The 15,878-nt window shown below is 44.0% G+C and overlaps 1 protein-coding gene across 1 annotated transcript in view; it reads left to right on the top strand.

The window, feature by feature from the left end:
• Positions 1–15,878, top strand: part of LOC307130034 (uncharacterized protein) — a 176,097-nt gene that overhangs the window by 33,533 nt on the left and 126,686 nt on the right. Inside the window, exon 6 of the mRNA XM_079822883.1 lies at positions 146–1,870. Within this exon, the coding sequence (XP_079679009.1) occupies positions 146–1,870 (1,725 nt within the window). The remainder of the gene's footprint in view (positions 1–145; positions 1,871–15,878) is intronic.

Genomic DNA, 15,878 nt, shown 5'->3' with positions numbered 1-15,878 from the left:
TAATTTTAGGAGCTGCAATGACATCACAAATCACTCAAACACATGATTGAGTGTCCCATAATACAGCAAACAAATCATCCATTTTGTGATCTATGGCTATTTACTTCTCTAACTTGTGTAATAATGTGTTATTTTAATCTTACAGCCGTGACTCTAAACCTGCTGAAGTCCTCGACACATTGAGATCAAATCTGAGGAAGAAGTTTGAGTGTGTGTATGAGGGAATATCAAAGCAGGGAAACCCAACACTCCTGAATGAGATCTACACAGAGTTCTACATCACAGAGAGTGAAAGTGGAGAGATCAATAATGAGCATGAGGTGAGACAGATTGAGACACAGTCCAGGAGAGCAGAAACAGAGGACACACCGATCAAATGCAGTGACATCTTTAGACCTTTACCTGGACAAGACAAACCCATCAGAACTGTGCTGACAAAGGGAGTCGCTGGCATTGGAAAAACAGTCTCTGTGCAGAAGTTCATCCTGGACTGGGCTGAAGGGAAACAGAATCAGGAGGTCCAGCTCATATTTCCACTTCCTTTCAGAGAGCTCAACTTGATGAAGGACAAAACACTCAGTCTTTCAGATCTTCTTCATTTCTTTTTCCCTGAAACCAAAGAAATGGAAATATCCAGTGATCAGTATAAAGTGTCCTTCATCTTTGATGGTCTGGATGAGTGTCGTCTGTCTCTGGATTTTCAGAGCGATGTGAGGTTGTGTGATGTGACTGAATCAGCCTCAGTGGACGAGCTGCTGACGAACCTCATTGCGGGGAATCTGCTTCCCTCTGCTCTCATCTGGATCACCTCCAGACCCGCAGCAGCTGATCTCGTCCCCTCTGAGTGTGTCCATCGAGTGACAGAGGTACGAGGCTTCAGTGACCCACAGAAGGAGGAATACTTCAGGAAGAGAATCAGTGATCAGAGTCTGGCCGACAGGATCCTCTCACACCTGAAGTCATCAAGGAGCCTCTTTATTATGTGTCACATCCCAGTTTTCTGCTGGATCTCAGCCACTGTTCTGGAGAAGATGTTGAGTGAAGCAGAGACTGGAGAGATTCCCAAGACTCTCACTCAAATGTACACACACTTCCTGATCCTTCAGACCAACATCAAACATGAGAAGGACTATGAGAAGAAAGTGAGAGATGAAGACATGATTGTCAAACTGGGGAAACTGGCGTATCAGCAGCTTGTGAAAGGAAACCTGATCTTCTACGAGGAAGACCTGAGAGAGTGTGGCATTGATGTGACAGAAGCATCAGTGTACTCAGGATTGTGCACTCAGATCTTCAGAGAGGAGTTGGGCTTGTATCAGGGGAAAGTCTTCTGCTTTGTTCATCTGAGCATTCAGGAACATCTAGCGGCTCTATATGTGCATCTCTCCTTTACAAACAAGAACATCAATGTGTTTGACCAGATTACCAAACCAACTAATGGAGACACGGCTTCACTATCTGATCTCCATCAGAGAGCTGTGGATGAGGCTTTAGACAGTAAAAATGGGCATCTGGACCTTTTCCTTCGTTTCCTTCTGGGTCTGTCAGTGAAGTCTAATCAGAGTCTCTTACAAGAACTAAAGACACAGACAGGAAACAGCTCTCACAAAAATGAGAAAACAGTCGACTATATTAAAGAAAAGATCAGTGAGAATCCCTCTCCAGATAAATACATCAATCTGTTTCACTGTCTGAATGAACTGGGTGATCTTTCACTAGTGAACGAAGCTCAACCTCATATAAGCCGTGGATTACGTGCTTTGAAACTCTCCTCATCTCAGTGGTCAGCTTTAGTTTTTGTGTTGTTGTCCTCAGAGCAGACGATGCAGGAGTTTGACCTGAACAGATTAATTGGAGCCGAAAATGAACCGTAAGTAACACTGAGTTCAATCATTACAGTCTAAAACATTATGAACAGAGACACACAGAGGTCAGAGGTGTTTAATCACGGGGCACAGATTGATTTCTGGGATATTGAACATAATTTGCGGGTGTTTCTCAAACGGAGGCTGTGTCCTAGTAAGGCTGCATATCTCGACGGCCACGTCATCAAGCGCCTCTGAAGGCCGTCTCAGTTTGAAGGATCCTTTGACGCCAGCCTTCGTTTCGCATCTTTAATTCAGCTCAATTACCCACAATCCTTTGCACACATTCACATTCATGATAAAGACCTGCTGGAGAACGAGCTGAGCTTATCTGAGCTCATTATGAAATGTAAGACACAAATAATGTTTTCAGAGATGAAGGCACACGTTTGTGGCGAGGCCGAGGGGCCGTGAGAACGGGACGAGGCGGCGCTCATCAGTGGGGATGAGCGCCAGCTGCGCGCTGCAGCGATCTCGGGTCTCACGGAGGAATGAGGGAGTATAAAGGAGGAGCGACGACAGTGAAGGACGAGAGAGGACCAGGCCTGGATTTTGTGTTGTTTTAGTTACGTTTTGTTATGTGTGTGCGCTGCAGTCGTCCGTGAGGGGCTGCACCTTTTATTTTCATTTTGTGTTTATTTGTTTTGTATGTAGTTTTGTGTTTGTTTATTAAAAGTTGTGTTGAATGTCCGCCGGTTCCCGCCTCCTTCTTCCCACACGAACTAACTTTACTACAGTGTTGCCGAAGCCCGGGAGGAAGGAGGGACATGCTGTCGAAGAGCCCTTGCTACTGAGGGGGATCGCGGTGCTGAGGAGTTCGGGCAGCGCGGATGAGAGAAGACCGCGAGGGGCTGCCCGAAGCGGTGGTGCTGGAGCGGATGAAGGACGGTGGGACGGAGAGCTCACTGCCGTGCCCCTGGGTCGAGGTGGGGTGGCTGACGTCCTAGAGGGAGCGCGGAGGAGTCACCGGCGTTCGCCGTGGTCCGGAGCCTGTATCCCTCCGCCGTGTAGGGGAGGGGCAGGGAGTGCGCGGGACTCGCTGCCGGCTGCCCTCGACAGGAGGAGCCACCGCCGGCCGCCCGGGGGCGGAGGAGGATCGAGCTGTCCACCGAGCATCCAGTACCACCGCACGGCACCGCGAGGAAGAACCTCTCGGCTGGCTGAGGACCGAGCGGCAGTGTGTCTGGGAACCGCACCAGAATTTTTTTTTTTCTTTTTTTTTTCTCCTCTCTCCACTCTCTCGTCTCTGTCGCTCCTCATGCTCCCGGCTCCGTTCTCTCACCTCGCTGTTCTTGCCCCCAGGTCCCGCGGCCGCCGTGATCGGCCCCCTCGGACGGGGGGAGTAGAGCGCAGCCTCGGGAGTGCCCCCCTTCCTGCGAAGGGCGTTGGGGGTATGTGGCGAGCAGCGAGGCCGAGGGACCGTGAGAACGGGAAGAGGCGGCGCTCTACTCCCCCCCCCCCCCGACCAGCGCTCATCAGCGCTGCAGCGATCTCGGGTCTCACGGAGGAGTGAGGGAGTATAAAGGAGGAGCGATGACAGTGAAGGACGAGAGAGGACCAGGCCTGGATTTTGTGTTGTTTTAGTTACGTTTTGTTATGTGTGTGCGCTGCAGTCGTCCGTGAGGGGCTGCACCTTTTATTTTCATTTTGTGTTTATTTGTTTTGTATGTAGGCGGCAGTCGGCCGTGAGGAGACACAGACGGCTGGCATTCACTGCATTGCATTCATAGAAGAGCCAGTTAATATAAAGATCTTTAATACAAAGTATTTCTTCAAAGTGAAGTTTGAACAGTATTTTGGTGGCGTGACCGTGGGGGCGGGAATACGTGTGGCGTAGCCATGAGCACTTACTAGAGCGTCTCCTAGTGTTTAATGCTGAGGTGACTGGAGTCTACAAGCCTCAGAAGGACTGGACTAGGAAAGACACGCCCTCACTAGGATGCAGCCGTCCGTTTGAGACGCTCCCAATATCAATATGAGGGAGACTCCTGGAACTTCCCGGAGAGCTGGGATGTCTGATTATGGGAGTGAACTCGCTAAACTATTGATCTGAGTCACTCCTGAGATTGTGATGATTGACACCGTGATCACCATAGCAATGGACGGGACAGTAAATCTGATGTCATCATAGATCTGTGCACTGAGTGTTGTGTGTAAATGCAGACTAATAGACCGGACACACAAACACTGACCAGAGAAAGAAACAACAGATCTGTGTCTGTTATAAACCAGTTTAATTAAAACTATATTTGAGTATTTAATCTATTATTTATGTTTTATGTTCAAACAGTGGCACAGTAAACACAGCAGATGAAGTTCTTCAGAAGCTGCTGCCTGTGGTTACAGCAACTAGATCAGCTGTGTAAGTCACACTGAGAACAATCATCACTGCTAGAACATTATAACTATTCTCACTGAAACACCAGAAATTAATGCTTTAATAACAGATATGAGTTATGTGTGTAAAGATTTATATTTGACTGTTTAATTTAATATAAATGTTAATACATTAGTGGGACCAAATCCGTGTTTCAGAGAATTTAATAATGTGTGTGTGTTTGTGTGTGTGTGTGCGTGCTGCGTTCTCTGCTCTCTGTGTGTGTGTGTGTGTGTGTATGCTGTGTTCTCCGCTCTGTGTGTGTGTGTGTGTGTGTGCTGTGTTCTTTGCTCTGTGTGTGTGTGTGTGTGTGTGTGCGCGCTGTTCTCCACTCTGTGTATGTGCTGTGTTCTCCACTCTGTGTGTGTGTGTGTGTGTGCGTGCGTGCTGCGTTCTCTGCTGTGTGTGTGTGTGTGTGTGTGTGTACTGCGTTCTCTGCTGTGTGTGTGTGTGTGTGTGTGTGCTGCGTTCTCTGCTGTGTGTGTGTGTGTGTGTGTGTGTGTGTGCTGCGTTCTCACTCTGTGTGTGTGTGCGCTGCGTTCTCTGCTGTGTGTGTGTGTGTGTGCGCGCGCTGCGTTCTCCACTCTGTGTGTGTGTGTGTGTGTGTGTGTGTTGCGTTCTCCGCTCTGTGTGTGTGTGTGCTGCTTTCTCCGCTCTGTGTGTGTGTTTGCTGCGTTCTCTGCTCTGTGTGTGTGTGTGTGTGTGCTGCATTCTCCGCTGTGTGTGTGTGTGTGTGTGTGTGTGTGTGTGCGTGCTGCGTTCTCTGCTCTCTCACCATACCAAGAAAACGACGGAGCTCGCGACGAGTGGATGGAGGAGGATAATTCAAAATCGCCTCAACTTTTGATTGGACAGGACACAACTGCCCACGGCCAACCACTTTACCCAGATATACCACAGTAGCCTGGCCGAACTCACACTTAACCAGGTTAATTTAGTTAAATTAGCTCCCGACAGTCTGCGGAATACCGTTGAAAGGTGGGTCATATCTAGGTATCTAGGTTAATCTCAGAATTCTTCATTCTCCATTCAATAACTTCCACGGATGGAACTCGACCCTCATCTTCCAACAAGGCACTCGCCACAGCACCCTGTTGTACCGACAGAGACACATGTTTAGCTGGCTTCACAACCACCAGTGAAGAAACAACTTCAGCACCACATGTCTTCGACAGCGCCACTTCTGTTGCGCAAACATCACTTTTAACAATTGAAGTGCCAGGAGATTTGAGCTTAGAAATTGAACTTTCTCGATCACAATACAATTTCAAACGATTAATATGGCATAGTGTGGTCTTTCTCCTTCGGTCTGGAGTAGAGATAACATAGTTCAAATCATTCACCCGCCATTCAACACAATAAGGCCCACTGTAACGAGCCTGCAAAGCAGAACCCATTCCAGGAATCAACACCAGAACTTTATCACCAGGACTGAAGCTTCGAGAAACAGCCTTCTGATCAAACCTCTGCTTCATCCGCTTTTGACAAAGACCTAAATTATCTTTGGCCAACTGGCATGCACGACTAAGCCTATTACGCATGTTAGACACATAATCAGACAAACTGAGACACTCCTTAGGCTCAACGAGCCACGACTCTTTCAACAGCTTCAAAGGCCCATGAACTGTGTGCCCAAAAACGAGTTCCGACGGGCTAAACCCCAAACTCTCCTGCACTACCTCGTGCACAGCAAAAAGAGCAAGCGGAACACCTTCATCCCAATCGCGCTGAAACTCCAGGCAAAAACACTTGAGCATATTTTTCAACGTTTGATGAAACCTCTCGAGTGCACCCTGACTTTGCGGATGATACGGGCTGGATGTAACATGGTGGACCGCGAGCTGGCGCATAGCTTGAGCAAATATACGGGACATAAAATTTGTAGCGCGATCTGTCTGAATAGTTTTCGGAAGGCCAAAAAGAGAGAAAAAAACCATCAAGGCCTTAATGACGGCAGGAGCTGTGATTTTACGGAGCAGAACAGCCTCTGGCTCCACTTGCGCATTAAGACACCATCTCGTAAAAAATAGCCGTGCGGCGAATGCTCAATGTCTTCAGACTTAGCTTCTGAAAAAAAAGAAGACGGGGATGGGGCAGTTTTCTGTTCCTTAATAATCTGCTCTCGACACATAGATAAATTAAGAACATCAGAAGGAAATGACAGTGAGGCAGAATTCAAAAGTAAATCACTGTCGCTAGAGAGTGAAGGTCGAGCAATAAAAGTATCACTAAGATTAAGTTGATCCTCAATTTCATTCTCTTTTTAATTTTTCACCATAGCACGCGTAACCACGCTAGAGGGAAAAACATCGGGGAAGTTAATTGACAAGTCATCAGAACATGTTTTTAGAGATGCATGAGACACTATGGGGCAAGGCAAAACTTTTCCACCACACAAATCGTTACCAAGTAGCACTGCTACATTTTCAGTAGGCAAGGAGGGGCGTACGCCCACGGTAACATTGCCAGTAACTAAGTCAGACACCAGAGAAATCTCATGCAAAGGGACATTAACATAACCCATTTCAAATCCTCGTACAAGAATACTATCACCAGTAAAAGTCTTTTCACTAAAAGGCAACACATCTTGCACGATAAAACTCTGTGAGGCGCCAGTATCACGCAGAATTTTTACCGGAATTTTTAAACACTCACCAGACTCACCAGGCAAAGAGACAAAGCCATCCGTTATAAAAGGTGCAAAACTGTGATTGCCATTATTAGCATCGTCCCCACTCACAGGCATGTTCGAAACACACAAACCCACCTCCAATCGAGAAGAAACTGGTTGACCTGCCGCCTTATTTTTACGCTTCAGAGAATAACACTCCGCCAGAACATGACCACGTTTCTTACAGTAGGCGCATTTCGGAACTGTAGCGTTAGACCCTGACGAACGCCGGTCTGGAGAGCGGGCAGAAACAGTCACGTTTCCTCTAGACATCTTGGAGACATTTGGTTGACTAGAAGCATTTTGTGAAAATGTAGGATTAGAAGGAACACGCCTATGTGTGAGTACATACTCGCCAGCAAGCACAGCCGCACGAGCTGGAGTCAAATTCTTATGCTCACTGACAGGGGTAGCGACTGTTTGAGGAAGACCGTTTTTAACATCTTCAAGAATAATCAGATCATGAAGAGATTGAAAAGTTGTTACTTCTTGAGAACTAAGCCAGCGATCAAATAACATTTCTTTCTCTCTAACATACTCGACATAGGTGAGAGCTTCAGGTTTATAATAACTACGAAACTTTTGTCGATACGCCTCTGACACAAGAGCATAGATGCATAACACAGCATGTTTGACTTTATCGTAATCTGCTGCGTCTTCAAGAGTTAATGAGGAATAAGCTTCCTGCGCTTTTCCAGTGAAAACACATTGTAACGTCATGGTCCAAATTTCTTTGGGCCATTTAAATGTTGTCGCTACGCGTTCAAAATGTGCAAAAAATGTATCAACCTCGCTCTCACTAAAAGGTGGAACGAGGCGAATGTTACAAGTTATGTCAAATTGATCTGGCTTGAATGGAACACCAGCCTCACAGGCTTTCAGCTCGAGCTCTTTAATACGTAATGCCTGCGCAAACTCTAGATCTTTCAATCTAAACTCGTGGTCTCTTTTTTCTCGTTCTCGTGCTGTCTGTCTGTCAGCCTCCAACCTAGTTTTTTCGCGTTCCCGTTCAATTTCCTTTTCTCTTAACTGTAAACGTTTCAATTCTAGCGCTGCTTTATTAGGTGAAGGTGACTAATCAATAAGAAGACCTTTACCCTGATTGGGTGACGTAGATACATCCGGAGACACTTTCCCAAACACTCCAAGTTCTCGCAATTCTTCCATCAAATCAGCCTTGGAAGGGCTACCACTCACGTCAAGCTTATAGTGGCCAGCGATTCTAACAAGGTCATCACGCGTAACATTTAACAAAATATCCGGTGAAGGAGCAAAGAATAAACACGTCTAAATCAAACATTACGAGTGACAAAAAAAAAATTCCCTAAACGAGCAAAAAGGGAAAAGAAAAATATGCACCAAAACTACAGCCATAAAGAACAAAGCGTGATTCAAACAGATGCGCACTCACAGCGCGCAGTGCGACCACCACGGAAAAGATTTTCACAAAAGGAAAATCAGAAAGAGAAAAAACTTTAACAAGTATGGTTCAAAACCCTGACTAAACGAGCCCCCATTTATGTTACGTCACCATTAAATAAACAAGAGAATAGATAACATAACATATGAAGAGACCATAGAGACGAAATGACGGTGCAACAAATTAATTTAATAAAAGAAATTTTAACAAACAGAGCATGGTGGGAAGGATAACAACAACAAAAAAAACATCCTGACTACACATGTCTGCAAAGAAAGATGAAACTTGCCTACCTCCCGTCCAAAACAAAAGACAAGTTCGTTGTGAGTCTTCCGGTTCCTCTAGCTGCTACACTAAACTACCGATAAGATAAACAACATGAAACCCATCACCAAAAATCCCACCAGCTCTCAAAACTACTCATAAACTAGGACAACAACTCATCCCCTTTCAGGAACATAGCGAGATGTACGAGTGTGCCTCCCACGGAGCATTCACCCCGTCTACCGAGATGAACAGGTGGACAAGGAGAATGAGAGACTTCCGGACATCAAACAAGGCGTCTTTAAGGCGGTTGCCCAACCCACAATCAGCACCCAGCGGACGCAGCGCGGCCTCTAGGGGAAACAGAAGGAACAGCAGCAGCACAACTGCAACCGAGCAGAATCAACACCGTTCACTTCACTCTTTAACGTAACTGTGTGTGTGTGTGTGTGTGTGTGTGCGCGCTGCGTTCTCTGCTCTGTGTGTGTGTGTGTGCTGCGTTCTCCACTCTGTGTGTGTATGTGTGCTGTGTTCTCTGTGTGTGTGTGTGTGTGTGCTGCGTTCTCTGCTCTCTCTCTGTGTGTGTGTGTGTGTGCGTGCTGCGTTCTCTGCTCTGTGTGTGTGTGTGTGTGTGTGTGTGTGTGTGCGTGCTGCGATCTCTGCTCTCTTTGTGTGTGTGTGTGTGTGTGCGCTGCGTTCTCCGTTCTGTGTGTGTGTGTGCTGCGTTCTCTTCTCTCTCTCTCTCTCTCTCTCTCTCTCTCTCTCTCTCTCTCTCTCTCTCTCTGTGTGTGTGTGTGTGCTGTGTTCTCTGCTCCATTTGTGTGTTTGTGTGCTGCGTTCTCTGCAATTGTGAGTCGACTTGATTACCATTCATTAATTGTAATATCACATCTGTTTAAATTAAGTGTAAGAAATAATATTTTTCTGTGTTCGAGTGATTGATCTGTAAATGATTGAACACATGAGCTGCTCCTCAGTAAATTGATACAATCAACATTTAACACTCTTTACTTTAAACACACTCAATCTCAGCACAGTCAGGACTTCAACACATGAAGAACAAGATGAATTCATCCTTAATGACCATCACATCCATTTTGTTTCTGTGATCATCTTTACATATTATTTAATGAGATAAATAATTTGTTATATCAGTTTTTATATAAGCTTTCCCTCTCTCTCTCTCACTCACTCACACACACACACACACACACACACACACACACACACACACCCACACAAATAACACTGTAAATCTCACTAACATCAAACATGGTGATCTGTGCTTTATAATAATGAAGTCTCTGTCGATCTGATCTGAGAGAGTGAAGAGTGTGTCATTGTTCTCTACAGGTTGTGGAGGTGTGGTGTCACAGCTGAAGGTTTTGCTGCTGTGGCTTCAGCCATGAGATCAAACCCCTCACACCTGAGAGAACTGTATCTGTCTGGGAATAATCTAGGAGACTCAGGAGTGAAGCTGCTCTCTGTTGTACTGGAGAATCCTCACTGTAAACTGGAGAAACTGAGGTAAGATCATCTCTACCATAAAGACTCGGAGTGAATAAGGATTAATATGTAGATATTGTGCATGAAAGCAGATGAGCCCGTATGAAAGAAAGGAAATCTGTGTTCAGGGTGCAAGGTTGGGAGAGATGGCTTGTTCTAGTTCTCCCTCTGTGTTTATGGCAATCTAAGGCTGCGGTTACACTTGGCATTAACATGTGACCTATATCCGGATGTTGTCCACATGTTATCCGATTAGCGTGTCCTGGTCCAGAGGTAGTCGAGGACACATTGTGATCGGATCTCAGTGTAATGTAAACTCAATCCAGCATCGGATCTACACTCAGAGGCGGCGCCATATAAATCCCTCAGAAAATAATGGACAGACGCAGTTTTGACAAGCAATTAAACTTATTTGAGCTTTACAATAAACGTCAATCTTTACAACAGTGTAGCAAATTAGCTCTATATGAAATATTAATAATAAATAATAACTGGTTATAATTGATTATGAATATTTGTATTAGTTAATATAATTAATTTACTGTCGTAAATTAATATTACAATCAATTAACCTATTTGTCCCATGAACACTCAGGATCAATTGTTTATTAACTCTAAGAAATTTACATTTCCGGGGCATGGGAAATGTCTTTCTTAATTTACAATACTACTAAGAGCAGTAACCAAGATCTAAATGATTAGTGACTCCAGTTATGAGCTTGAGACACGGACAACTTCACGTGTAACATGAACAAGATTGTATTAACTAGTCTAAACACTTAAACTACTCTAACATACACACACATACATGCATACAGTTTACCAAGGGAAAAAGAGCTGAAGCAGAATACAGGAAAGCAAGAAGTTACAGCATTGTCTGAAATTCAGCAGATCAACAGCCTTCAGTTTAGTTCTAACATGCCCTTCTTTAAAAGGGGTAAGGATACTTAATGTATCAAATAATGAGACTAAGTTTGATACTTGCATGTCTCGCCCATTTGAATTAAACCGTCCTGATGCAATTTGTTGAGGCTCCATTTGATCCTTGCTGATGTGGTCTTGATGAGAGAGAACCAGTGGTAGTCAGAGTATCTTTGGTGAATGGAAAGACAAGGCCGCAGCCTGGCACAAGCTTGGAGGGTCCTTAGAGGCTTCTAGTTCAGCATCATCTTCACGTCAGCATTTCAGAAAAAGAGTAAGCCCCCGCTAAAAGCTGATCAGTGACTTTAAAGCGTGAAGATGGCACACCCCCTGGAGGTGCGAGATCCAATGAGAAGATTTCCCTTTGGAGGGAAATTTTACGACCCTTTGTGTTCTAGCAGGGCATTTGAATATGTACTTTCATTGGGTGTTCAAGAAAATAATCTTTAAGATTCTTATAATACTTATGCATCCCAAAGTTAGCAACATGTAATGTAAATTAACAAATCGGAGACGAAGATTGGCTTTTTTTAGAGACCAAACATGCCGCACATATAATATTGGTTAACCATAATATGCAAAGTCTGAAACATTAACCCAATTGAGTTTACAAGAATACAAACGCCACATAAAAGGGAAAATCATGAGATGGGGAAAATTAGATACATGTTTACACATTTATCAAGTGGTTATATATGGACTATATATAGGATTAACAGGGTTTTTATTTCTCTTCCTCTGGATGGATCAGAGTAATTAAGTGAGAGTCACAGCTCTCAGGACATTCTTTTCTGTCGTAAAACCCAGTCTCAGTGTGTGTCCTGTAACAAGACACTGCGTCCTGCCAGTGTGTTAGCTTCATTTGGGGAACGTTTCACAGGCCTTATTTGGGAGAGTGAGTTTGCTGGATTATTCATTAAATAAATGAATAATATGTGTGTGTCTGATTGATCCAGATGCTACATATTCCCCCCTTTCGGTCGTTGTTGTCCCTCTCAAGGACAACTACGAACGACATTGGAAGTGCAGAAAGATCAGACACACAGGCTGGAAGGCCATGGTGGCCTCTGGTTGTTTTTGTTTCCTGGAGCGGTGGTCGTTCCATCGGGTGATGTAGACAGTAGCCAAGTCCAGGTCTCTGCCGCGAGTGCCTTGAAAGTGTGTCGCCTGTCCTTTGAGGCAGGTGGTTGCTTGTGACTGCAGGGAGTGGTTATGGGTATTGTGTAGTGTGAAGAGAGTTTCAGCCTGACCTAGTGTTGGTAGCAAAAGGGCAGCAGGTGGTCATTAGCCCTTTGTTCTGCACCCAGGGACCAGGAGTCTGAAGTCTGCAGTGTTACCCTGCTCTGGCTGCAGTGCTGACTTAAGCTTGCCCAAGCTGTGTTGGGCAAGAGTAAGAGGTTTTTTCTTCCCAGTACTCCTCAGGGGAGTTCTGATCAAGGAGCTCTTTTGCTAGTGCTAGTGCTCTTGTAACTCAGAAGCAGGCGTGTACAGCTGTCTTTGTGTCAGCTCCTTTTGGGACTCTGTGATCTGGAGTTTGAGGTTGCTTACCTCCTGTTTCAAACCTGTGAGGTTGTGGGCCAGGAAGATAACCTCGGTCAGATATTTGTGGTCATACCTCTGGTTTGAGTCATCTTTCATTAGTTGTTTTCCCTTGTTATCCAGTTGCATTTGGCTCTTGTGCTGAAGGTCGTCAGCAGCCGTGGGTAAAAGGATGTTCTTCAAAACACCTAGCCAGTCCTTTTGGTTTGCCATCTGGGCAGTTAGGCTGAGCATCTGCAACATTCTGGTACACTTGTGGTGAGAGTAAGGGCAAGAGACTAATGCAAGATCAAACAGAATTTGGAGCTAAAGGCAAAGTGAGACAGCTAGGTGTATAATGTACAGCTAGGTTTTGCCAGGTGTGGTTAGCAAGTGAAATGTGTACCTGATTATTACTATCTTAGCCGCAAATAGCAGGATGCTCAGATTTGTGTGGATCTGAGTGGCTTTGCTAGAAGAGCGTAAGCCTAGATTTAATAAATGACTTAAGATGGTTCTTATGGTCAAATTATTTCTCAGAACTTACTGATAGCATACAACAGGCTTGATCTCTGAACAAATGAAGAAAAGAAAGAAAGAGGAAGAGGAGAGCTTTCCAATTAGATTGTGTTTATTAGTGGTGCTCAAAATTATGCCATAGCAATCGTCTAGATTACTTGTGTAGCTGGCTCATAAAATTAAAGCAACTGTTGAAAATAAACAAATCTAGAAGGAAAGTTGTCTAGTTACTTTTGCGGTTTTATGGGGAAATAAAACCACACTAGAACAAGAGGGTTAAATGAAAAAAATTAATAGCTGACTTCTATTATGATTTAAATTTAATAAAAAGATTTAAAGTGATTAAAACAGCTGACTGATCTAGTATTGGGAATAATCAATTGTACTTATGATCAACCATTAGATTTGCTTTGGACATCATTCTATAGTTGGTCACAGCTGCTGCATGTTCAAAACCATACCATGTGTTTGTCCCTCCATAAAGTTTAGTCAACGTGCCATTGAAAGTTCCCAATAACTATAAAAATTATTCTCTAGCTAAACAGTTTACATGTAATTAAGTTTAGATTTAATTAACAAGGTAACTGCAAATTTAGCTGAACAGCGTTCAGTAAGGAATGCACCTGAAAAGTGCAGGTGAAATTAGATGAGAAGAATTAAAGTTAAGATAAGAGAAAGGGAGAATTCAGAAACCAGAAATGGGGTTAAAGGAAAATGGTTTTGATCACTTCACACTGCATACACACAAGCTGTAGTTAAAGGCTTCATGTAAATGATGCTAACAACTAACTGTTGAAGTTATTAGTTAGCTTAGCCTAAGCTGAAGTGCTGCTAGGTTGGGTTAGCTTAGCCACTTCGGCTGTTTGTTTACAAAATGGCGTCGGAAGGTAACACATGTGCTATCTAGAGTTAGCACTTCCTGTGACAAGTCGTTGTCATGGGAACCAATGCACTTCAGAGTTTCAGTGAGTGAGACACAGTTTTGATCACCAGGTAGCTATGCTTTTTAAATGCACGGATAAAGTTTAGATGAATGACATCAATCTAACTATAATTTGTAAGGCTTCTACACTGTAAAAAGGGGAGCATCGCCCATATTTACATTTATATAACACTGTACTGAGATTCCTTCGTCAGAAACAGGTTAAGCAATACTGCATTTGGAATTCTTTAACCAAAGCAGAATAATCAATTCTGGTACAGTTTATATGCCGCTGAGCTGAGATTCCTTCGTCAAAACAGACTTACGCTTTAATACTGAAATTAGGGTTTCTTCGCTAAAATCATATTAACCTTACACTGATACCATTTGAAAATATGTTTAAATGTGTTAAGACTTTTTCAATTACAGTAGAGATGTCAATTCAAATCATCATTTATCTGCATTCAAATAAGCCAGCAACTAGCGACCTTAATGCGGTATCGCATGTTGTGTCCTATTCTGACTAGAATTATCAAATAAATACACACCTTTAGGTTGACAGTGGTTTAAGCTCATAACCTTTGTTTAATCATGCCCGCATTCTCCACCAAAATCTGTAACGTCTTAGGGTCACATATATTATTAAATAAAATGTTGCTCAATAGGGAATAATGGGTATTCATATTTTAGGGATTTATGACTAATCACAACGGGTTATGACTGAATCACAAATCTCCAAAATCACCCAAAAAGGGGGAATATCCAGCCTAAATACTTGAAGGCTAGGCTTGTAGCGCAATCTTAAACATTAAAGTGACTTATGTCTTGTGAGCAGGAACAATGACAATTAAAACGTGGATACAATGGTTTTAATAGTGATAGCTACTACGATTACATACGACTACAATCAAGAATACATGTATATACAGAATAATGAAAGTAAAGAAAGGGAAGGAGGAGGATAGAAATAGAGGGAGGACAGAGCAATGGCAATTTCACAGACAAATAACCACAGAGAGCCAGCAACGAATATCGCCTGAAAACAGGGGCACAAATCTTTTAACGCATAGCTCGATAAAATATACTTGCATGGGGTTTTGTGTTAAATTAAGCAAGATGCGTGCGTTGGAGTTTCTCAGAGTTTCCGTGCGCTGAAGTTCTCTCTCCGTCAGGTCCTTTGGTCGGTTCGCGGGAGATTTAAAGGTTAAAGCGAGTGTCTTTGCCGAGAAGGGAGGGAAAAGGAGTTTGTCTCGTCGGAGTCCTTGCAAGTTGACTGAGCCCTGATGTGCTCGGGTTATTGTCCTTTAAAGTCCACTGACCCACGCCCATCTCTTCTGAGATGACCAATTGTAGATGTGGATTGGAGGCGGGAAAATCCCTTTGTTCGGACTTTTATCATCACTGGAATGTTCTCGCTTGGCGGGCCGAGCGAGTAAGGTTTCGCTCCAAAAGGGCTAAGCATATTAGCGGTGCATCTCATAATCATGTATTCTACACCATTGGCTCAGACAGTGAAAGACGAATCGATAGACATCAAACATGCTAGTTTAAATGCGAAAAAGACAGTGTATCTCTTTTACAGAGCCATTTTGAGCATTCAAGGAGGGCTTTTTCATCACATGAACATAAGGAACATAGGGAGCATGCATATACTTAGAAAATCATCATATATGTAATTTCTGGAATAGTTCAATTATAATAGTTCAAGCCACATGGCAAAGGCTGCCTGTGTGTGTGCAGGTCAGTTCTCGGCCACTCTGCACCAGGAAGGTGTGAGCTAGGGGTCCGGTGTGTGTGTGTGTGTGTGTGTGTGTGTGTGATAGGGATCTTTGAAGTTCCTCCCAGAGCCATCGTCGTAGCCCTGTTTATTCTCTGGTGGGTCATCAGCTTGGCAT

Source organism: Gobio gobio, assembly GCF_949357685.1.
Source record: "Gobio gobio genome assembly, chromosome: 8".
NCBI lineage: Eukaryota > Metazoa > Chordata > Actinopteri > Cypriniformes > Gobionidae > Gobio > Gobio gobio.
This window is presented reverse-complemented; position numbering and strand designations above follow the sequence as displayed.